The 25,495-nt window shown below is 46.4% G+C and overlaps 1 protein-coding gene and 2 non-coding genes across 3 annotated transcripts in view; all 3 read left to right on the top strand.

Annotated features, from left to right (window-relative positions):
* Positions 1 to 25,495, top strand: part of LOC135817326 (uncharacterized) — a 110,603-nt gene that overhangs the window by 2,209 nt on the left and 82,899 nt on the right. The window contains exons 2-5 of the mRNA XM_065330494.1: positions 1,744 to 1,820; positions 3,823 to 3,926; positions 9,584 to 9,658; positions 23,248 to 23,382. Coding sequence (XP_065186566.1) covers positions 1,744 to 1,820; positions 3,823 to 3,926; positions 9,584 to 9,658; positions 23,248 to 23,382 — 391 coding nt within the window. The remainder of the gene's footprint in view (positions 1 to 1,743; positions 1,821 to 3,822; positions 3,927 to 9,583; positions 9,659 to 23,247; positions 23,383 to 25,495) is intronic.
* Trnav-aac (transfer RNA valine (anticodon AAC)) lies at positions 11,365 to 11,437 on the top strand. The gene has a single exon. It is a non-coding gene; the product is annotated as a tRNA-Val (tRNA).
* On the top strand, positions 17,984 to 18,056 carry Trnav-aac (transfer RNA valine (anticodon AAC)). Its single transcript has one exon. It is a non-coding gene; the product is annotated as a tRNA-Val (tRNA).

Here is a 25,495-nt window from a genome sequence, read left to right as displayed (position 1 = left end):
TTTCTAGGTCGCCCTCGCTTCGGTCTTTGTTGTTGTACGTAAGGTGGAAGTATGTGACGTGGTGTGTGTTGTTTGATGCGGAGGATGGAACGGACGGCGGAGGGAGCAGTGAGTCGAAGAGCAGTGATGGGAGTGATGGTGAGAGTGCCGGTGAGAGTGTTAGTGTTGTGCGTAGGTTTCGTGGTAGCAAGTCTTCAGTGTACAATCATCTGCTAGCTAGTCCTGATTGTTGCAATTCGTATTCCGACTCTTCGTTCACTGTATTGTGCCGTGGTCGTCATGGTTATGGACTACAGTTAAAAGTGTTGGAAGCTATCTATCAGCGTCTGTATAAGCCTAATTTGTGTGTACAGAAAGATAGTATACATGTAATTGGGTTGAACTTGTTCAAGTAACGTGTCGTGTTTAGTGCGGCCAAGCTTGGCCGTTAATGTTCTAGGTGTAATGTACTGCTGTTATGTGTTATCACGTTGTCTTTTCTTCCTTTCTCCTTTGTTCATTTCTCGCTTTGATTGTTAAAATTCACACTTGTAAATTTCACTGCTGTTGCTCTTAGTGTTATTTCTCTAACTTAGATTTTCTATAATAGTTCAATTTTTGTTTCAGTGTCCTTTAGTATAACGACGATTCCTGATGAGTGTTGTACGAAAACTTGTTTGAATCCATATTTTTTCCCTACACCATTTCTTCATATTTTCATCGTTTTATTGCACATCGTCTCCACCGTTTTTACATTGCATGAATAAAGTACACAAATGTCGGTTCAGCTAGTTTTATTGATTGCGGTTATCAAATTTTTTTATGCATCATGATATCACACGAACCAGCCATGCCAGCACATAAGATATGGAAAACACCTCCGTTCTACGTTCCACGAACGGGCTCTCAGCTGCACAGAATAAATGGAAGGGTTGCCAATATTTCTTTAAGAGAGTACATAACCCCCCCCCAGAGTGTGCAACTCCACTATATCAGTGCCGTCCTGGCAGGATTTCAAGTTGACGTCATTATTATTACCGTATTATCTCTAATATAAGCACGGTCCTTTATTTTTTCAATGTACCTCTGCCCCGTGCTATTAATGGAGACGGTCCTTTATTGGAGACTGTTCCATTATTATTTCAACCTCATTTCAGAGGCATGTTGCCATGCCAAGTTCATGTCAGACACACACATTTCAGGCTTTTTCGTACTGCATTTTACCAGGTACCGATAAAAATGCACACATTTTCATTTTTTTTAAATGGCGGTTGTGTGTCGAAAGGGCAGAAAGTCAGAGGATGCTGCAATATTCACACCCTCTCCTTGGTTTGTAAATACATTGTAAACTGGGAAACATTTGCGCTGATTTTACAGTAAATTCACAATAATTTGCAAGACTTGTTTTGTGGGAATTTAACAGCAAAAAAATAGCCCCATATGCATAAAAAACAGCAACAAGAAGACAAATGCATACACTAAGGGAACGAAAGTCTTGCTGTCTGATACCTGCTTGAATTTATGTTTGGTGTGTGTGTGTGTATGTGTGTGTATGTGTGTGTATGTGTGTATTTGTGTGTATATGTGTGTCAGTTTGCACGTATATATTTGTGTGTGTGTGTGTGTGTGTGTGTGTGTATGTATGTATGTACTTCGAAGTATGTATGTGTGTCACTGTGTGTGTCTGTGCATACGTGCGCACTCTTTGCATGTGCATGTGATACGTGTGTCCTGTCGTGCCTTCACGGTAATGTCGCACTGCAGTCAAGGATCAAGTCCGCAACCACTATGGAAGCACATTGAGGCTGAGAAGCCTGGGTTTTTTCTCTGGCTAGGAGATGGTGAGTACGAGCACGTTTGCTTTTTCATTACAATAATATTCGCTAGTCCTTGTGCCGATGATGAGCCTCTCTGGTCAGTCTGTCCCGGTGTTGCTGTTTTGCGGTTGAAAAGTGCATACCCGGTCATTACCGGTTGAATTGTAAGAAACTGAGGCAGAAACGGAGACTCCCTCGATTTAGGCTAAGGCCTGTGGAGAATCCATAAATACAATACAAATGCAAAGCTATAGTTCTGGACTCATGGTGTTGTTCTGCGCACACAATCATAATGTTTTCGATAACTGTAGAAGCTTTCATGCAATTCCATCCAGGCAAGGGGGTTGTTATGAGCATTGCCGTGCCGGGAATGTGCAGCCCGGGAGTGGCACCTCAAGCCTGATTCATACTTCGTTTCGCGTAAGGGAAGCGCGTTGCAATGCCCGTCACGGCGAAATGCCTGAGCTCGACTTGTTTAGGCCCATCGCACAACCGTCGCACGAAGCGTTCCCGTACGCGGAATGATGTATGAATGGCGTTTTAGTCCCACAAGCATCTACTGTAAAAGCAGAAATTTTCTGCGGTGTTTTATTTTCGGTAACTTCGGTGCCGACAATTTTTACCGATAATAAAACGCACCGAAATTTTCATTACAACCGATACTGTATACATGAGTTGTTTTTCTTCTCTCATTTTCTTTCCCTACTACAGTCCATTCATAAAAAGATGGGCTCTGGCTCTGGCGAGCTCCCGTATTTGGCGATTTTTCGTGATTTCATCGTACACAGTGCAGTGCTGCGAAATTTGAAATTTGAAAAAGGGTCCAAAAAGGGTACCTGAACTGGGGTTCGAACCGCACAATGCACTGTTGCAGACGGGGTCAAACGGCCTGGATTTTTATGGTTTTTCCCAATTCAATGCTTTGGGGGCAAAACCTGGCCGAAATCCTATTCTTGTTATGGCTTGCTTTTTGGAGAAAATAACTTCAGAAACATAATTGGAAGAGGATTCCATAGAGGATTGCAGAAAAAAATTCTAAAAAAACTCAACGTTTGACCCATTTATGGCCAAAAGCTAGAAGTTCATTTTTTTCTGAATGGACTGTAGTTGCTGTTACACTCACTAATCCTTATGCACAGATATACAGCATTCCCTCACTAGTGGGACCATTGTTATTAGGCTAGGGCCTGTTTTGGACTTCCCACTCTAAATAAAGAATACAAACAAACAAACATGTAGTACACTTACCTGGAAAACGGGTTTTACCGAAAATTTCGGTACTACCGGTACTGTATACATGCAGTACACTTACCTGGAAAACGGGTTTTACCGAAAATTCCCCTCCACCGAACTGCCGATTTTGGAGAAAACCGAAAATATTACGCCACCGAAAATGTCTGCTATTACAGTAGTTTAGTCCCGTAAATACAATATCTACCGTATTCCTCAGTCAGTCTTTTTTTGTACCACCCGATGATGAACCATGCCCGGGAGTTTGGGGATGCAAGAGTGGAGAGATTGTTCAGCGGCTGATGAGAGCTCTTGCCTGATGTGTACGTGCATGGCTGTGTTGGAGTGTGCGTGTACATCAATAAACAGTGCTGGCTGTGCAATAGATGATAGGCCAAATAACGTGCAACTAGACTTGAGAGGGCATCGCACACAAGTTGCATACACATTATACTACAGTGTGTACCCGGTAGGCCCTGAGCTCTGCAGGAATACTAGTCACAGGTACCCGTACAACTTTGAACTTTGTATGCAACTACTCTGCAATGCCCTCCCAAGTCTAGTTGCACGTTATTTGGCATATCATCTATAGACCACAGGAGATTTGATTATTAACAGAACATCCGAGTCTGACTGTATGGGCAGTTGATGTTAGACTTAGAGAGCTCTTGTTTCAATGAGCTCGAAATTAGTGAGGACGGCACCCATGTTCTCTACCTCGCCACCTTTCTCTCCTCAACTGAAGTAGCTGAGCTCTAGTTCTGTACTGTACTGCATTGCCGACTGTCTTTTCTAGCTGTGTACGGCGATAATCGTGTTCTGCCACTGATCTGGCGGCCGAATACGATCGAGGCGGTGAGAGAGAAGTACGCTGAGCAGGCACGTCACCCGGAATACTCGGTATGTCATGTGTGTGTGTGCGTGCATGCGTGTGTGTGTGTGTGTGTGCGTGTGTGCATGTGTGTGTGTGTGCAGTAGTAGCTGTTGTTTGTGTATGTGAGTGTGAGTGACGTGCGGTTTGCAGTGCTGGAGTGCGTGAGTGTGGTGTGCAGTTTGTAATTCTAGAGCATGTGAATGATGCTAGCTCCCTGGTCAGCGGATAACAGAGAGCCGTAGCATATAGAGAGACAACACGGGCAACTGGGATTTTAAACAAAGTGGCTATTTCTCTAGTTCAGTGCTGTGTTCATTTTCTTTGCGTCCATGGTTCGATAAGTTCTTGGGGTTTCTTTTCAGATAGCCACTTCAAATTACTAGTAGTGTGCCATGGTGGTAGTTTGAGAATAATATCTTTCATTCAAAGGTTTGTTCTTTCAACCAACAGCCACGTTTGCACGGGCAGCACTAGGAGTGTATGCCAGCTGGTTCATGGCTTACCTGGGAGCCAGGTGATTTCATTAGTTTTCTCTGAAAAACAGGTTATTCCATTAGTTTCTCTCTGAAAACCAGGTGAAAAATTTCAAAAAATGAAGCAAAATCCTGCATTTGTTCTGCAACAAACCAACAACAGGAAAAACAATGCCAGGAGTAATAAAATATGTCCCGAAAGCGGCCTCACATCGCAGAAAATAACTTGTATTGTACAGCCAGTCAATCATAGTACAAGTAGATGTAGTATAATAATAGTATTATATACTTGAAAATACCGCCATTCCATATGACCTTCCGGCTGCGGTTCTTCCTGCCCCTCTGCTCATGTACCTCGGGCTGAAAGCTCAGCACTTCATTGTATCCATTGGCCTTTAAAGCGGTCTGGTACACCGGGGCTGCATGGTTGAGTGCCTCGGCGTCGCTTGATATAGTGGAAAGGCGCTTGTTGACAACAGCAGGGATGTTGTTGGTGATCCCAGGCGGGTGATTGGACTGCTTGCTGACATAGAGCGGGTGGTCATTTGGCTTTCGGAAGGGTTGAAATTTCCCTGTGTCCAGGTTCATCGTGACATCTAAGAAATCCTCCACCTTCAAGTTCGCTTCGATGGTAATTCTTAGGTCGAAGCGCTTGAAGATTTCCATCAGCTTTTTCCTAAGGCGGTCTGCAGCCTGTGGGCTAGTGTCCTTGAGAGCGGCCAGTCCATCGTCTCTATAGAGGCCGATAGCGGATCTATCGACGTGGCTTGAGAGCTGGTTGAGAATAATAATCAGTGAACTTACAAATATGTCACGAAGATCATGCACATTCTATGGTGGATATTAGTACATACCTCGTTAGCCATTTCAGTTGCTTTGGCAAACCAAGCGGTATGGCGAGCATCAACTCTGCACTCAGCTATCTGATACCTCACGTGTTGCACTTGCTCGTAGGTACTGACAATGTCAAGTGAGGAGGATTGCAATGGCACAGTGAGGCCATGCATGTATGCCATGACTTCAGCTGTGATAGTGAAGACTGCAATTAAGTTGAAATCCGTGATTGCTCGGAGCAAAGATGATGCAGCTGCCTGAGACTCCGCGTTCCATGAAGCTCTTGGCGCATGGCTGATAGTCTCAAAAGTCTCCACCACATCCGTGAACATGCGTCGAAATTATGTCACCAGAGATGTGCTCTGGGCCACCCAACTTGTCTTACAAAGGTCGACGAGCTTCCTTGTGCGGTCGGAGTTGGCGTCAGTGGCATTCCTGCTGATGATGGATGCTAGGAGGCCATGTCGCTTGGGACTATATTTGAAAAATATACAAACGTCCCGGAGAACTGTCCACATGTTGGAGACTGCTGACAGCTTTGATGTCTGCATGACACAAAGATTCAATGCATGGGATGAGCAGTGAACGTAGATGGCCTTGGGGTATTGCTGGGCAATCATAGTAGCACAGCCTAACAACCTGCCTGCCATGTTGCCAGCTCCGTCATATCCCTGCCATGTTGCCAGCTCCGTCATATCCCTGCCATGTTGCCAGCTCCGTCATATCCCTGCCATGTTGCCAGCTCCGTCATATCCCTGCCATGTTGCCAGCTCCGTCATATCCCTGGCCTCGGAGCTTTTTCGAATCCAGTCCAAGCTTCTCCAGAAATGACAGGATGACGGCTGAGAGGCAAGCACCAGATGTTCCTTCATCGCACAAGGCAAATCCAACAAACTCCTCACAGATGTTAGAAGCCATGTCAACAAATCGCAAGACAATTGGCATTTGCTCTAGGTTGGCACAATCACTTGTCTCGTCTGCCAGGACACTGAAAAATGGACTAACCTTGACCTCCGCTATTATCGACTCCAGCAAAACTGCTCCAGAGCATTCAATGAGGTCATTCTGGATGCGACTGCTGGAGTAGCGTACGGGCTTGCCACCTGCTCGAACCTTGTAAAAGGTGTTGTCTGCTTGGCAATGGGGATCCCCAGCAGCTGCACGGAATTTCATCAAAGCCGGTAAGTTCCCAGGATTCCCTTCACCACTTCCGGCAGCTGCATGAGCTTCATTGCGATGACCGCGAAAAGGGATGTTCTGTCTTGCACAAAACACTACTGTTGTCGGCACAACAGATGGCAACATGCTTAGGTTCTCATTGACTTGCCAGGAGTGCTCAGACACACGTTGAATGGCAACATCTTGGCGCTTGTGTTTGGCAATCACAACAAACTCGTAGAAACCGGGTCATGGCAGTGACATGACAGGTATTCCCATCATGAGTCTGGAAGTCAGACTTGGCCTTATTCCAGTTCAAGTACGGCTTGCGGGATAGAGTGCCAAACGTTTGGCTACTCACAGCAAACAATACGCATGGCAAGCAGAGCGCTGCATCCTGACTGGGTGAGTATATCAACCCTGGAAATAGGTCACACCAACTGGATTGCAACTTCCTCTTCTTGCCACACAAGTTACGAATAGGGAACTCCACAGATGATGATGGGTTGCACTTCGCTGAAGCAAATCCGAACTTTTCTTGGAAGTCCAACGCCCGTGGCTCACGTTTCCATCTACCAGTGCCACTGTCATACAGTTTACCTACGTCTGAATGATCTATGTCTTGCTCGACATTTTCGGTTTCACTCACACAGGCAAAATTAATGCAGCAGAAGGGCTTGGATCTGGAGCGAAAAAAGCGCTTGGCAGGAGGGGAACGAGGGGACGAGTCACAAGAACTAGACCCAGTACTACTATCGTCTGGTACATTCACAGGTTCCTCTGACTCTTTCCTGGCTGATTTTCTCCACCAGGAGGAGTGTGTAGACTGTTTTTTGGAGGACATCCTCTTGGACAACAGTCAGGTACAAGTGCCACTTGAAAATTCTCGATAGATGATTTCCGAAATCAATAATTATTTTCCCCACCTGACTCAGTCCCCGCATATCGCGCAACACTAACAGTTCTCGCACAGCGATAAGCCACACTCGCTACACACCAAACAACAGCACATTTATATTGCGGTTAGGAGGGCCAGAAGTGTGACACCACGTTCTTTTACATGGAAGGATGCGGAATTGTAGAATAGCGGAAGAAGGGACAGAGCACATGGATATTCTATGAAAGCAACGCAATGGCAGCAACTGAGAGAGCAACGACCGAAAACCAGAAGCACCACTTGGGACCGTCAAATTAATTCGTCTGGGCCGAGCCAGCCGGGAAAAAACCCTCGCGCCGACGGACGCATTATTTTTTTGAGGGAAAAAACCGGGTGTAAAACCCCAAGTGACTAATCTGACAAGTACAAAAAGCAGGGAGGGAGGGTGGGTACCTCGAGACGACTGGCCAGTCGTGCTCATGCGCAGCGGTTTAGAGAACATGTGAAGATGTACGAGTAAAAAGAAATTGATCAGATGACTGCTCACTTGTGAGAAAAAAACACGAGAAAAAACCGCTGTGACGAGAAAATACTTCTCGCCTCTGTCGCTGCGCTCTGCCGTCGAGAAGATACCATTCTCGAGATTCATACATGTACCGTATACATGTAGTAACACCTCGCACGCGGCGCGGAGCGCAGTGCAGTGCATGGTGCATGCATGCACCGCGAACAAACTCAAAGCCGCTGAAGTCGACTCCCTGATTTTGTCCCGGTAACCAAGACTGGCGAAAAAAGAAGGGGGGTGGGGGGTTCCGGGCACCCAGGAACCCATACGGGGCACGCGCCTGCCAACCGCGGTCATCCGTGCTTTTATAAGAACGAAACAGCGCTTTTAGTGACTTTTTGCATACAAATCCCTATCTAGTAGGACGCAGTGGACGTGCGCGAGTTCGATTGGAAATAAAGGAGGAAGGGAGCGTTTCAGCTTCCTCGGACCAAGACCATTTGACTCAGCACCCCGAAGACTACAACTGGTGAAAATTTGATTTTAGGGTGTACTTCCCCTTTAACTTGTTAGCCGTATAGAGCCCAGATAGCTGGGAGCCACTTTGAACCCACCCCGGGCTATGCTCCTGACCACTAGTATTGCCACACATGTGTTTACATAGATTTTAGTGGTGTGCACGGGTAGTCGGGTACCCGTGCTACCAAGAGTACATAAGCCCCCAGAGTGTGCAACGCCGGATCCAGCTCTGCATAGGGTCTTGGTCGAGCGTAATTGGATCTTTGCGCCATAATACCGTACACATCTGAGGGGAACCCGGGGAGTAGTGGGGACTCTCGGATTAAAAAAATCGGTGCCCTGCCTCGAAACCGGCCTTGCGCTGGCGTGGAGTGTACGCATGACATCAGAAGATCCGACTACGCTCAACCAAGACCCTATGCAGAGCTGGATCAGGTGTTGCACACTCTTGGGGGGGGGTTATGTACTCTTGGTGCTACCCGTGAGGACCCTGGGTAGACGGGTACAGAATAGTACCCGAAAACCCGAAGTCGCAGATGACATCATATACAGTGCACGTGTACAAATTCATGTAATACTCCGCATGTCTACCTTGTGTGTAAAGGAAGGGGTGCATTGTGGTGTTACCATGGAAACATTACCCGATCGGGTACCTGTGGAAAACTACCCGAACCTGTTATGTGAAGAAAATGCTACCCGACTCAGCCCTAATAGAGTTCTGGACATTCCTTGGGCTGTCTTCCCTAGGCATGCTTGGCATGTACCGTAAAGTACCGCGAGAGTGCGCCACCATCTCGTGCTTTCGTGGTTGTATTGTGGAGGTGGTCTGCTGTCTGTAGGTCATACGACACGAACCTTGTACACGCATTGCACGTTGTGCAATCAATCCGTACCTTCGAGCGGACGCGAGCTCCACATAGAAACCTGCTAAGTGTGACCTTAGTACACTAAGGTTCTCACACCGTATAAACTTCATTACACTCTGCCATACGATTTTCCTTTCCTTCGCTGTAAAATCAAGACGGGGCGCTCTCACGATCCGAGGCGCTCTGGCGGTACTTCACGATACATGTAGTCAAATGAACATTGCTATCTCTCCTCCAGAAAGTGGCAGAAACTAAAACTTGCTAATGATGATCGTGCTGGAAACTTGCCAAAAGAAAAGACATTTTATTTAGTTTTTGGAAGAACTACACTGTAGTTCTTCCAAAACTAAAATGCCAATGAGATACATGTATGTATGGTGTGCCTAAGACTGCTGCTGTTCTTTGTTTCCTGAACTCTCTCTCCTCCGTTCCTCGCTGGTGTTGTCTGTAGAAATTTCTTGCGTCTGGAACTAAGGTGCTGGGTATCTGGGACGATCATGATTACGGACTCAATGATGGCGGCCGGGTGAGTGATGTAGTGTGTTGTGTATTTTCGGATTCTCCAGAGGTTAATGGATACCTGCTATCTTGGGAGTCTCTCCAAACCAATAGAAGGATGAAAATAGAAGTAGTCAAGTGGTGTGCTTCACTGTCCGAAGAGTGCTCAATACCCATGTAGGGCAGAGCCTTGTACACAAGAGAGATATTGGAAGCTTTGTTGCAACTCTGAGTTTCACGTATTGCCTGATGATCGTAGTAATACGTGAAACTCCGAGTTGTAAGTTCTAGTGGTGAAACGAATATACCGAATATTCGAATGTTCGTTCGGTTTGTCACATTCGAACGAATATTTCTCATGGCGAATATTCGCTAACTGGGTATGCAGAGTTTACCAGGCGACTTCAAACTTCCGTAACTTCGCGAATACTTGACCGAACCACTTCATCGAAAGTTCCATCGGCATTAGAAAACTCTCAGCTGTCGTCTCGAAGCAACCCGGACGCGATCCGAGGTCCTGGAATGGAGTTATGGCGGTCGAACGAAAAATCACGTCTCTTGAGCTGTTTTTTGAGCGTGTAAAATGCACTTCAGCTGGGGATTTTGTGAAAATTGACCTAGAGATGATGGAGAAATATGTGCCCTCGTTTGTCATGCTTAATAATAGTGACAATATCCAATAAAATGACTGAGAGGAGGGTGTGTGATGTCATCCGTGTTAACGAAAGAATATTCGTTCGTTCGTTCGTTAAGCCAAAGAATATTCGGCTACTGGGTTTTGATATTCGTTTCACCACTAGTTGTAACGAAGCTTTCAATCTCTCTCTTGTGAAAATAGAAGTATGCAGGGAGTGGACAAAGCTCCCAATCAAATCTGAGAAATTAAATCAAAGGTGGTGTGCTATGCCAGTATGCTACCCCCCAACTATGCATGTTGGATGCAAGTTTTCAACCGTGATCTCTTTTCAATGGGACAGGTGCTCTGCTCACTGCCTTTAAAGGCCCTCCTTGATTACCTCATGCAGCTTTATGTGCGCACTTCAGAAAGCACCACACTCTCCCTGCTGTTGGAAACTAGCTTTCGAACTGGACCGAAGTATGTGCATTCAGAATCTATTAATTGCGCCCGGACTGAAGTGTATCAAGCCAAAACGGGTGTGCTCGCTGGCACAAGAGATTGTGGTTGTTGGGTGCATGAGCACAGGGCGCGATGCAGACAAGCTACGTAATGAAGGCAGAGCAGCAGGCACTGACCCATAATTAGTACAGTTGCTGATATCCCTGGGTAGTAGTAGTAGAATTAATTTTATTATTTTACTAGGGAACTCCCAACAGGCATTGCCTTTTTACTGGGAACCCTAGGAATGACTTGGGTATGGACTCTTCGTGACGTCAAGACTCCAGAGCTAACAGTCTGCAACTGTGAGTATGGGTTGGTGCTCAGCGTGCTGTGTATTTGCCTGCACCACGCCCTGTATTCATGCACTCCAAACCACTATCTCTCATACCTGCAGAGCCATTCTTGCATGAGTCGTTCTGGTACTAGTAACTTCAGTTCTTTTCCGTACGAAAGTCGGTCTCAAACTACAGGGAAAGTGTGGTGTTTGATTTTCTGGAGTGTGCTGATATACATGCATGATATAGTGAAGGCAGAAAAGAGATCACAGTTGCATGCTTTTGGGGTCTTGAATGTAACATATGTCAGGTAGGTTATCCTATTGGAGGAACAGCTGCGTTTCCATAGTGTAGCGGTTATCACGTTCGCCTAACACGCGAAAGGTCCCCGGTTCGATCCCGGGTGGAAACATACATTCTTTTTTTAAATTTTTTATATGTATGCGCCAGAAAGTTACTGGAAACCAGGGAGTCGTACAATATGACTTCCTACTGAAAGCCTCCTCCTTTCTGTGGCATATGCTTTCGGCACCCCAAGGTCCCCCTTTTTGACGGCGACTAATATTCAGTGCCTACATGGCTGTATTACCGTAAAGTACCGCCAGAGCGCCCCACCATCTCATCCTTTCGTGGTCGTATTGTGGAGGTGGTCTGCTGTCTGTAGGTCATACGACATGAACCTTGTACACATATTGCACGTTTTGCAGTCAATTCGAACCTTCCAGCGGACACAAGCTCCACACAAAAACCTGCCAAGTGTGACCTTAGTACACTAAGATTCTCACATCGTACAGACTTCGTTGCACTCTGCCATACGATTTTCCTTTCTCTGGCTGTAAAATCAAGGTGGGGCGCTCTCGCGAGACGGGGCGCTCTGGCGGTACTTTACGGTAATAGTAGTATTACTCAATCTCCGGACAGCTAGGTGGCTTGATCCTGTTGGATCTCGTCAGCGGAGCTCTATAATGTAGAGTTACTGTCCAAACTGATCACAATGAAGTCTAATGAACAGCAAAGCAGTTTTAAACCTGGTCAAACCATCAATGTCAGGGTGCTCTAACTGTGATCATCAATGTCAGGGTGCTCTAACTGCGATAAATGCAGCAAGTAATACTCGATCTCCACGCATATTATTATTAGGCCATCCAGAATTTATTCGTTGTTTCGGGTCACCCGACCGACCGTCTTTTTTCACCCGACCGCAAAATGTTTTTTTTTTATAGTGCATGCAAATGTACAGACTACACTATGTACACACGCGACCCTAATAATAGCAGTCCAGATATCGACCTCAGAAGCAGCCATGGCTAGCGAAATGACAGGATGCAGCGCTTGGTGACGACGTTGTCTTCTATCTCCGATCCGCAATCGGTCCTGAAACAGGATCAGCTCCGCCACCTTGTCACTATTTACAGAAGTTTTCAAGATGAGAGCTGCTCGTCAGACTCGTTTGCCAGCGAGGCCAAGATCTGGTCCTGGAGGGGACCTGGATCTGATGGGACAATGACTGCGCTGGATTGTCTACACTACAGTCAGATTTGATCGACTGGCTAGATGGACAAAAGCTATTCGATGTACATGTATGCACATGGACGTAATTATTATTTTGCTTGTTCGCGTTGGCATCAACCTGCATAAAGCAGGTATATAGCCTTCGCTTAAGCTGCCATAAAAAAGAAAGCTCATCCTAAGCGAGAGGGCTAGAGGAAAATATAACGATAACGAGATAGAGAATACAAAGAAATCCAATGAGTTAAACATACAATTCAAAACAAGAAAGAAAGGAAAGAAAAACGGAGCCGAATCTACCGATTGATCCATCAATCGACAAAAGGGGACTAATCCGTTAATGTTGCAAAGTAGAAGCTGATTGTAGTTGCAGATCTCCAGGCCAGGGCCAGCATATTGCCGATTCTGGATAGGTCTCCGCAGCATTTGATGTGGTAATTATCATAATGGTTGATAAAATTGTTAGAGTATCTAGAGTATCTAGTATCTAGAGTATCTAGTGTGTTAGAGTATCTAGTGTAATTGTATCCGTTATTATTGTTATGAGTATCTAATGTAATTGTATAACTTTAGCCACTACACACAGCACACATTAGTTCCTTCCACTTTCGACTATCCTGGGCGAGCTGCCTCAGTGCAACTAGATCCTCGTGTGATGTGAGGGAGTTTGTGGATCTGGAATTTGTCAGGTCGTTGTTGATAGATCGCGGGAGGGTTGTTCTCGGGCGGCCTCGGAACCCTGAGCTTCCTGGTTGAAAGTATGCTGACATAGCCTGCTGGACCGGGGATGAGGTGTCTAGTCGAAGCATGTGGCCAAGCATTCTCCACCTAGCAGACTGGATGATTCTGCTGAGTGGCTTGGAGCCAGTGCGCTTGTACAGTGCTTCATTGCGTATTATACGGGGATATTTGACCCCTATGACTGCTCGTAACTGCTGGCGGTGGAATGAGTCAAGTTTCTTTTCTTGAGTCTCTGTCAGGCTCCATGTTCCGCAGTTATAAAGAAGTATTGGGAGAATAAAGCTGCTGTATAACCTAATCCGAAGGGGTTCACGGGCATGGTTACCTCTTAGCCATATCACCCACAGCTGATGTAAGGCACATATTGCTAGACGTTTTCGACTGATATCTTCCTCCACTCCAAGCATCGATCCTAGTTTGACCGTGTTCCGCCATCGCTCGTCTACTCTGTCCTTTTCTCTTTTAATTGTACAAGTAGTATATTCGGTTTTGGCTTCATTTATTTTTAAATTGTATTCCGCTAACGAGGATGATAGTATGGGTTGATTGTCGTGCAAATATTGTAGGCTGGTGCTAATGAAGTCTACGTCATCCGCATACGCTGTTTCATTGGGCAATTGAAGCTGAATATCCAATGCTGGTCACGGTGAGAGTCGCTCTCGAATCAACCTCAATGCAGCCTCGAGGTAGACAGTAAACAGGACTGGCGATAGAGAATCACCTTGTGGGGTTCCATTATGTGTGACTAATCAGGGGCGTACACAGGGCGGTTCCCGGAATGCCCGGGAACCAGTGAAAAAAATTCGATATGGGTGCGGAGAATTTTTTGATCCAGGCCCAGCGCTCACAGTGCAAGTGCATGCATGTGCATGCCTGGAGTCCGCCTGACAGTCCGAGGACGGTGACTAGCCCAGGTGTAACAGTGGCGCTGGGACTGGGACACAGCGTAGACTGGGCCATGAGTCTTCTGACTGAACTGGGTTCAACAAAGTCGCTACTTTACATTGCCGGATTCCTCGATCTTCGAGTCAAATTTTCCTTTGCAGTTTGTTTTGACAAAGTTGGTCGTGTTTTCGACGATGCTTTCGCTTTGTGGAAAAGAAAAATGAAGTGTCAACATCCAGAGGGCCAGCGCTCTATTCAGGTCAAGCGATAGATGAGAATGCAGACGCACCTGACTTGCAAGCGAAGTCTGCATGCAACGAGCAGCGCTGAGGAAGAAATCGTCGGCGAAGCTGTAGAGTGACCGTTGTCGGAAGTTGCTGGATCATCCAAAACTTACTTCAGTGACATGGGAGCGTGTTGGAAGGGATATGTGTTGGAAGGGATAATCTGAAAGTCTACGTCCACAGTGGAATCCAGTCCCCCGAAATTTGCCGGACACGGAAAAGATTTCCGTCATCGACAATCATTGTGCGCCACCGAAGGCGAAGGATTTCATTCCCAGAGCATGTCCAGACGGATGGCAAACAGCGCCGCTTTCAACTATCCTTGTTGGAGGAGTTACCCTGCGTAGTCTTTTGACCAGCGTGCAATGGTGGCTTCTGCTTGCCCTGTGTGATGTTTGCTCCAGATGATTCGAAACTAAGCCAGCTTTCAAGACTGCATGCAATCGTCATGCTGAACAAAACATCCATAAAACCGGGAAAGTTCAGTTTAAAAAAAATCAAAAATGCATAGCAATGACATCGTCCAGCAGCTTGTGGATGTTAATTTCACCCAGTCTGAAGAGAATATGCAGAAACTCCGTAGGATACGAAAAACAGCACTTCAATTGTGTGGAATGTTGGTTCATCAGTTGGCATGGGAACCACTCCTGGAGGCGAGCGGCGTACGCCCCTGCTAATGGTTGGCTGAGAATGTTATTCAGCTTTACTTTTATTGTGGTGTCTGTCAGAAGGCACCGGATGATGTGCAGCTCATCATGATCAATGACTGATGACAGTATATCGATCAGCCTGACCCTTGATATAGTGTCAAATGCCTTTGACATATCAATGCCTAAGATTGAGATCTCCGACGCAACCCGTTGGCATCTTGCTGATAACCACCGATAGCTATATACCACGTCTCCAGTACTTCTCCTGACCGGAACCCGCTCAGGTTCAGTGACAAGTACTCGTTGATAGCTGGCTTGATCCGCGTCAGGATGACCAATGAAAGAAGTTTCCGTAGGGTGTTCAACAGGGTAACTGGCCTTACATTTCCAGGAGGACCTCTTTTCTTTCCCGGCTTTGGTATCGGGATCAGTAGCCCATTGCCTAGCTTGAGTGATTTGTCTTTGGCATAATTGTTGAATGTAGTGGCAATGTTCGAGAACAGTGCTGGTGTTCCATATTTGATAAGTTCAGCAGGTATCCCATCTGGTCCCAAAGCTCGGCCATTATTCAAGCGCTTAGCTGCGGCATGTACCTCTGTCTGCTTTATAGGGTTTTTAAGGTCTTCCTCTGTCCGTAAGAGCCTAGATGACTCCAGAGCAGGATCACAGAATATAGCACGGAAGTGTTGCCTTAATGCTTCGACTGATTCACTAGGTTGTGCAATGAGTTTGCCATCAGAGTCTTCAACCACAACTGGTGACTGCTGCTGTCGGCGCAGTAGTCGTGTTGCTTTGAACATTTTCGCGTCGTCTTTCATTTGGTCTATTTCAGCTACACGTTCGTCCAGTCAAGTCGATGCTAACTTGAGGCATTCCCGGCGAATTTGGTGTGCCAGCCTGTTGCGTCGTGTTTTCATTTCTTTTACCTTCGTTCCATCTCTGCACACCGTAATGTCGAGACGCAGTTTGTATTTCTCTGCTGCTAGCTTTTCAATTTCTTCGCTGAAGCCATTTCTATGCGTGTTGTTTGTTTTAGGGACGCGGCCCACCGATGTGTTTGCTGCCTCACTCATAGCGTTCACAATATACTGCAGATGTTGCTCCGCACTGACACCTTCCTGCTCTCTGCCGAGGTCCTGTAGATGTTCGTTGATAGCCTCTCTGTACTTTGCTTTCTTGGTCGGGTCACTAAATTCCGATATATTGAATTTTGCGTTGCTGGATATGGCTACTGGGGGCCTCTTGAGCTTCTTGTACAACTTTGTCAGGTTGAGGTTTGCCAGCACAAGACGGTGATCGCTTTCTAAGCTTGTCCCGGCGTATGATCTGGCATCCGTCACCACAAACCTTTCACTGTGACGGCAAAGGATATAATCTATTTGGTTATAAATGGGTAAAGGTGAACCTCCACTAGGGTTGTGGCGCCAGCCTGTCCATGTGGTGATATGTTCTGCACGGTGCTGAAACGCCGTGTTACAGGCAAATAGGTAATTGCTGGACGCGAAATCAGCCAAAGTCTGGCCGCTGTAGTTGCGATGGCCCCTTGAGTGTGAACCAGCATAGGATATGGAGTGGTAGTCACTGGGTGGTCGTTTCATGGACGTAAACCAAAATAAAAAATAAAATAAAATAAAAAATAAACCCGACGGACCGACCCTGGTACGGATGAGTGAAGTGACCCGAAACAACGAATTAATTCTAGGTGGCCTTAGTATTATTATTTGAGGGGTTCACCAAAGGCAGAAGCCTAAATCAAGGAGGTCTCCGAAAATTATTGTCGCTGTGATAAACAATTAGCGACGATTTTGTGTTGTCCCGTACTGTGCGCTTTGGGCAGTGTTCCTGTTAGCCTGCATGTCTTTGGCTGGCCAGTATATCGTACAGAGAATACGTGGCCACCAGCTGTCATGGTGTATGACGGAATACAGGATACCTGCCTAGCAATGTGAAAGCTGACAAAGCGTACACCAGATACGACCTTCAAATCTCGCCGTGTCGTTATGTACCCATGTACCATGTACCCTGTACTCATATGGACCTGCATCTCCAAAAGCATTGCAGATAGCTGCTGAATGTGGAGATACAAGCTCTGCCTGTAGTTCCATGAGGCACATCAAATGCGTTAGGCCTGAAGTGCACTGCTTGCTCATATGCTACAAGTACATGAATGGCAGCTTGTGTGGCTTGACTGTCCATTGTTCCCAGTGTAAACGGTCCTGTTGTCGATTGCACATGTGGAGGCAGTGAAACGTATGCACCTGCAGCGATGTGATCTTCTAGTAGTGAAAATTGGAAGCTTTCAACAAGATGTACAACCACAGTGCAACCACAGTACTTTTACTGTCCATATTTGGTGGCCTGTGAAATAGCTTCAGAGGAAAAAGAAAAGTGGAGGGAGTTAACGAAAGGGTGACAAATCTCGCAATAATAATCTGATTGTATCTGATTGTAGATGAATATGGCAGTAAATGCATGCCTGCCCACACAGAGCGTGCGTGGGCAGGCGTGTATTTACCGCCATATTCATCAACACAAGTACAGCTGCAGTGGATCGTTCAACCTCAGTATCTGATGGTAGGTAGGGAGTAGCTGATACATGTACATGCATACTTCGAAGTATGTTTCCATTACTCTAGGCATTAGTACCGGTACAGTTGCGGAATTTAGGGGTTCCACGGAACCCCTGGATACGCCCCTGCAAATATCACTGGGGCAGGGAGAAATAGATGAGCTGCAATTTGACTGACGGCAGGGTCCAGCCAATGCAGACTTGCTGTGGTGTGTGTTTGTGGCTGTGGCTGTGGAAGAAAGTGGCATGCATTCTCTGACGTGACCTGGGGACTTCCTGCAGACAGTAGGTGATATTGTGATGGTGGGTTCAACAGCTGAGTTTCCATAGTGTAGCGGTTATCACGTTCGCCTAACACGCGAAAGGTCCCCGGTTCGATCCCGGGTGGAAACAAGCAATCGGTTCAAGTCCTGCTTGGAAGCGGAAGGAATTTTTCCAGCCGTGCTGCGACCCACAGTTAATTGGGAACTCGTGGCCTGGCACGAGGGTAACATGGATGCAGCTAATGGGATTTCGGTCTTTGACCACTTGGTGGTGGGTCTGATCTACTCACCTCCCACCGTTTAGGCGCTGCATCTGCGCCTTTGATCCTAGAGGGTGGTGGCGTTCCCACGGCGGATGCGGAAAACTCGGCTTTCAGCCGAGTCTCACGCGAACCATGAAATTTTTTTTATTTTTTTTATTAAACTGGTTTTGGGAACCATCTCCATGTACAAGGGGCAGTTTTATAGGTCCCATTTTCAGTTTTATAGGTCCCATTTTCAGTTTTATAGGTCCCATTTTTCCCAAAAAAACTCCATTTTATAGGGGATTCACACTAGGCCCTGGCGGATAATGCTCGAAAAGGTGGCAGATTCTGCTCGAAAAGCAGTGAAATTGGCAGAACCATACAAACCGTATCGCGCAATTCCTCGAATTCTGCTCCATTTCTTTATCCACATACCAAACACGCATGAAACTCACCAGAAAAGTACCGAATTCTGCCAATTTTTCTGCCGGCATTGTCCGTCAAGGCCTAATTCACACACACGGGTAAGACCACGGTTTTGGGAAAGTTGTTATGAAAACCATGGCACTAGGGGAAAGGAAGAACCTCTCGGGGAAAAATTGGCAAAGCCGTTGCCGTGGGCCTCAGGGGGGAAATCCCATGGCTATACGGCGCACTTAAATCTTGTCTTTGGCAAGAACTCCGAACCCTACTACAAGTGTATCACAGCCTGTATTTTCAGACAGTACGAGGTGATTTGGCTTTTTTAACATTTGGCATTTTTTAACAAAATGTGTATAATTTGCTTTTCTTCTGGCTGTTTCTCTGCTCCGGATGGCTGTATCGAAACATGGGTGGTGACAAATGAGAGCCAGTTTATCGTAGATCAACATAGACCAGAAAATTTGGTGCATATAATTTAATTCTCTCTGCCACGTCGGTATACCTAGTGGTGGGTGCTTTGCCATTTTGTGTGAAATGTGTCAAATAAGCCCCTGAATGGATGAGGAGGACGGTGAATTGCTTCCGCAGGGCCTTTGGACGACGTCAGGCCGTCTTGCCATCACTAAAGACAATAATGAAGAACAGTAGGTCACGGAATACACTCTGTGAGAACGAAAACATGGCTGCGATGCTATGCTACCTATCCAATTCTACCGTATGACACAGCCACTAGTTACAAATACAAAAACACGGCTTTCGCAGCATACAATGCAGTTGACAGATTAATTTTCATCCACTAGCAATCCTTGAAGTGATATCTATCAACTTCAGAACATTGATGACCGAATATCCCAGTTTGTGATGCCATTTTTTGAATCTTGAGAATACTATGAAAGTAGGACATGATTCAAGACACTTTCCAAAGTGGGATCATTCCCATTTTTGAGACAATATGCATGAAGGATAGCACTTCCACTTGCAATAATTCATTTGGATGTAGCTTGCCTAGAAGTGGCTGAAAAAACGTCATTTTACAACCATGTTAAAAAAACTTTAAGAAAGCCAAATCACCTCGTACCAAGAGTGCATAAACAAGAGTGCAACTGTGGTTATGGGCCAGTGCGCGGCGCGCTGCCTTCATTACGTAACTTGCCTTCACCACGCTCTGGAAGCATGCATTCAAACTCAATTTCTCGTACGAGCCCATCTGTTTTTGCTCGATTCGTTCCAGTACCTACGCAATCTCTAAATTCTGGCGCGTGAACTCCACTTCCGTACGAAAGTTCATTTCAAACCAGAGGAAAAGTGCGGTGTTTGATTTTCCGCAGTGCGCGGACTGCAGCTGAATGATGTAATGAAGGCAGCACGCCGCACACCTGGCCCATAGAAAAGAGATCACAGTTGCATACTCTTGTTCATGGACTCTTGCTCGTACCCATCGGAAAATGTTGCATGGCGAATGCAAAACATAGGACAGAATGTACTACAAAAATGCAATACAGATTATTTTTTTAATTCCCCCTCCACAAATTCATGGCCAAACATGCGGCCAAAGGAAAACTGACCGCGGGTGTGAGCTCGGTTGACCGAACGTCTGAACTTTTACCTTGTCCCGTGACCTCAGGTTTCCCCGTGAGTGTGAATCCCCTATCACCATAGTTTTACCGGTTACAAGTCGACCCCCAGTGCGGTGCTTGGGGCCTCGATTTGCCCCTTCAATATGGATACGATCAATAGTGGTTGAACCCCGTTTCTAAATCGACTACCCCTTATTTAATTCGGGTTTAAAAAAATGTCACGGTTTGCTTGAGACTCAGTCAGACTGAGTTTTCAGCATCCGTAGGAACACCACTGCCCTGCAAAGATCTAAGGCACAGATGCAGCTCCTAAAGCGGTGGGAGATGAGTAGATCAGCCCACCAGCAAAGTGGGCAAAGACCGAAAATCCCATTCACTGCATCTATGTTTCCCTCGTGCCAGGCCACAAGTTCCTAATTAACTGTGGGTTGCAGCATAGCTGAAAAAAATGATTAAAAAAATAAAAATCCTTCCGCTTCCCAGCAGGACTTGAACCTGGTACCCTCTGTTTCTCAATCATGGTCTTAGAGCATAAATGGTCGACTTATAACCGGAGAAATACGGTATCTACTGGTTGGTTTACCTGGCGTCTCCCTCCTCTCAAAGATGAACGTGGACAGGAATTATAACACAAAGGCATGGTAACACCAAGGGAGCTGTGTCGGCTTGGGCGGAATGGAAGAAGCCCTCACACCACCAGGAAAGTCCTGATGAGCTTGTGCTCTGATAGTACGTGAAATTTGACGCGAGAACACTCTGGCTCTGATCTACACGTGCGAGAGTCAACCGTGTACGTCCTGCTACACTAGGCGGGAGATGTTACAGTACGGTCATCGATGGCCAGCATCGCTCTGAGACAACATTTATTTAAAAAAAAGAAGGAGGAAAGATCTTGGTCTGCGCCGAGTGAAACCCACCTTTTGAGCGTGTATTTCCCTGCCAGCAAGGTGCCATTTTGATGACAACTCCAGGGCAGTGTGTATCAGGGAGTCGTCAAATACCTCGCTGGTGTGTACACACAGGTTCTATGCAATATGAACAGAGCACCCAGCCCTGGCACACCGGGACCATTTTTTCTGTACAAATCTCACTGGGTGGCGCCCAGTGTACATGTATTTGAGCCGACGGTATGCCACTCTGCTCATTTTCATATGGACATTCAGTACTGTCGGTCGCTGAAAAAGGAACGGGCCAGGATTTCACCAAGCACAGCGTACCCATATACACAGTGACACGGTGACTCAACTGTACATAAACTGTAGTACAGGTGGAATCCTGATAATTCGAACCTTAAAATGCCAGGAAAAAACTTCTTATTATCCAAACATGAACCCACAACACAATATGTATGTCAAAATGCTCTCATGGTCACGCAGAGTTGGGCTATTGACCTAAGACACAGATTCAACAGACACTGAACTGACCGGCACAGCCTGCTCATACAAACTGAACTGACCAGTACAGTGTACAGTGAACTTCGAATTACACTTTGCTAACTTCGAATTATTACCGTACTTCCCCACATATAAGCGCATGGGCTTATAAGTGAACATTTGCTACAAAAAGATATTTTGCAGTGTGAACATGTTCAGGTAGAAGCCCATGCGCTTATATGTGCAACAAAGGTATGTCTGTGTCCTAAACAACGGTTTTATCACAGGCCCGTCGCACTGACTTTGGAGGTGGGGCGGCCATGGAAGGGGGTCCGGGGGCCCTCCCCGGGAAAAATTTCAAAAATTGAAGCCAATTGCAAGCATTTCCGGGCATTTGGTGCCATTTCAGTGTAGCTACAATGAAAGACTTTTTGATTCTGCAACACGCCAAGAAGACGCTACGATCGGGGACAAGAATTCTTCATTATCCTCCCCCGGGAATTTTTTTCAAAAACTGAAGGCAATTGCAAGCATTTTCAGGCATTTGGTGCCATGTCAGTGTAACTAGTGCAATGAAAGACTTTTTTGATTCTGCAATAAACCACGATCGGGGACAAGGATTCTTCATTATTTCCCATCTTTGGGCTGAGCTGCGATCTTCGCGCTTAGCTGCAATGTGCTCCAAAAAAACAAAAACAAAAAAAAACGGCCGAAAAAGTGGGCTGTGACGGCCTTGTATCACAGTGCTTGGCAGTATATTCAGCTCCCGGGTGTTTCACCAATAGTCTTCACAATGTGCTTATAATTGGGGGGTGGCGGGGAGGGGGGGTGCGCTTATGTCCGGACATAAGCACAATGTCATGCGCTTATATGTGCGGAAGTACGGTAGCACAAATCCCACACATTTTCTATGTACTAGTAAGTGGAATCCGTGGGACTTCTAATTAACCGGACATGTCCAGTTTTAGGTTCGAATTATCAGAAACCTTTATGTGGGAATCGTATTGATAGAAATCGGTCCTGGAAAAAACTTCTAATTAAGCGGTATGTTCGAATTAAGCCATATTCGAATTATCAGGATTCCACCTGTACATAAAAAAAGAACGGCCTAGGCTACAAGGCTGCCCCTCTCCCCCCCCCCCCCCCCCCCACACACACACACAAGTTCTTTGTACTGTATTTCCTTGCTTCTCTTGTGCACGCCGATTGTCTCTATGTCTCTATGTGTCTATGTGTCTATGTGGTCTCGCACTTCAGTGCAGGGTGGAGTGTATCAGTGATTTCCGCCCGACCTAGGAACTAAGGGTGCGTTCTTATATTCTCTAGCTTCTCGGAGAAGAAGAAAAGAGAAGTCGAAGAAACTGGTATAATTCAAGAACGGGTCTTGAAGAATTCAGAGATATGTTGCACGTGTCAAACAGTATGAAGCGCCAAAGGGGCCGCGATCTTGAGTTATGAATGGTTTGAAGTAGTATGCACTGCGTATGCGCAAAGGGAAATGCATACACTCATGATCAACACGTGACTTTTAGCCATTGTTCGCATGCTTTGGAGAGCCTCCCAAAAGTCGGAGAGGATATAAGAACAGCTCTCGAACTTTTCGGAGAGTCTCCAACTTTTCCGAGAGGATTTAAGAACGCACCCTAAGCCTTCTATTCACACCTGTCTACACTGGTGCTGTTATTTTCTGTTGTCCATGCTAGGACTACAAAGATGCACCTTTGGTTCAGCAGATCTTCCTGGACTTCCTGAAAGAGCCGGCAGACAGTGTTCGTCGCCAGCGTAACGGACTCTACACGTCTTATCTCATTCACTCTAGTCATGGCAAGACGATCAAGGTGAGCCTTACGTAGCCCCTGCAGTCCATTTCAAAAAGATTAGCAATCCTTTTAAACTGATACCGTACTGGCGCGATTAGAGTCCTCTCTTGAATAGTGCCCCAGTCTCCAAGAGCCAGTGAAATTAAAGTCCTCTCTTGAATAGTGCCCCCCCCCTCCCCCCCCCCCCCCCCCCCCCCCCCCCCGCTTGTAACGAAGCGCATGTACAAGTTTGGTGTTTTTTTGGGTAATGTTGTTGGCCCTGTCATTGAACTGGTGGTTTCAGGATTGTTGCCCTTCCTGGTGAGTCGTGATAGTTTACAGAAAACTTTAGGCGCTGTTTTCTTGGCCTTCTTTGTTTGTATGTAGGATGACGTAAATGCACTAGCATTGAAAAAAATAGTGCCCTCTCTTGAATAGCGCCCCACCTCTGATGAACATTGAAAATATAGTGCCCCGGGGGCACTAATCGCGCGAGTACGGTAAGCGACCACAGTGGTCTAATACTCGGGGACGCTCTGTGCAGAAATCCCAAGTGCTGGCTGGCTCTGACGGAAAGGTGGACAGTCAGAAGCTCAGTGGATATGATTGCTTAAAGGGGAAGTGCATCGATTTTTCAAGTAGGGCTCAGATGAAAGACAATTGGATATCGGTTCCGATGGTATATCTCTCGCTTGCGTACGGCAAGGGAAACTTGCCATATCGCCGATTTCCTGATCCCGTTTCCATGGCGACTACAGGTGATGACGCACATTCTGCTTAGCTCCGTGAGAGAGAAGGTCGATCACTGAAGAATTGTGTCATTTTCAGTTGTCTTCTTGTATTCACGAAGTGAAAGAAGTACTGTGTTCAAGGCTGTTAGTGCCGTGAACTGTTTATTAGTAGTCCTCTCCGTTGTGTACTGGGACATGACACCGACAGGGGAAAGCTGGAGTGCGGAGACGTTAGCTGGCAAGCGAAAATCGTGACGAACCAAGTGCTGAAATCTTGGTTGGGACAAATCAAACGTTCAGCATTTACCTCAACCAAGGACCATGCCGTTTGCTCTTTCCACTTCCTGAAGATGGATGCACTGCCTGCTGGAGACTCTCCTATCTCTCGTAACATCTTCTGAAGCCAGGTGAGACGACGAGTAGCGGAGATTAGCGAACGAAATAATGTCGTATGTTTTGAATTTTTTGCTGAACATATCTCAGGAGAGATGGCATGTATGAACTTAGTCCATGTGAACTCAATCAGCCCATGAACTAACCCATGAACAAATGCTTTCCTTGCAGACGTGCATGTGTCTATCCAATCTACACGTAGAGATCATTCCATGCCCTCAGTGAATGGCCTATTTATTATTATATTATTTGTCCATACACTTCATCTGCATGTTGTCTCTATGGAGAAGGGTATTGTTCATTTCAAATGAAGAAGTTCGGGCAATAGATGCTTTCCTCTGGTACAATTCTGTTGACCTGATGTTCTTTCTAGCTTCATGGGTAGCTTACGTGAGGTACCATCACCATCATGTTTACATGAGGGTCAAACACTGCACCGTTCTTTGTCGTGACATGACATAAGTTATTGTAAGTGCTCGCAGACTCCATGCGTTCCAGCAACACCTAGCATGGTTTTCCGTGAACGTTGTGGGTGAACAAATTCCTGTCCAACATATTTATACAGACATGCCAGCACACGAAATGCACCATACGCACACTTGCCCTGCCCTGTCGAGTCACTGCCACGTGGCCCGGAGGGGCAGTGGAGAGAGAATGGGAGAACGCCGCCCCATGGCGCCCGGGACACAAAAACAAGAGTTTGTCTACGTATGGAGCAACACACATACATATACATACACCACACACACACACACACACACACACACACACACACACACACACACACACACAAAATGAGAGTTTGGGTCATCTGCCACGAGACTGACGTACGGCCGGGAAGAGCTTCAGCAGCGGTGTCTATTCCTGCCCTGGACCGAACGGAAGCAGCGGTCGCAGGACACACAGTATTCACCACAACACGGCTCCACTGTCGTTGGGGGCTGAGCCACACACTTGTGACGAGCAAGAACGCCACAGCTAAGAAAGCAACGGCCACAGCGATCACACTGGCATGCTCCACGCTGATC

The sequence above is a fragment of the Sycon ciliatum genome, chromosome 5, assembly GCF_964019385.1.
Source record: "Sycon ciliatum chromosome 5, ocSycCili1.1, whole genome shotgun sequence".
In the NCBI taxonomy this organism is placed as follows: Eukaryota; Metazoa; Porifera; class Calcarea; order Leucosolenida; family Sycettidae; genus Sycon; species Sycon ciliatum.
The sequence above is the reverse complement of the archived record's forward strand: the minus strand, read 5'-3'. Positions and strand labels throughout refer to the sequence as shown.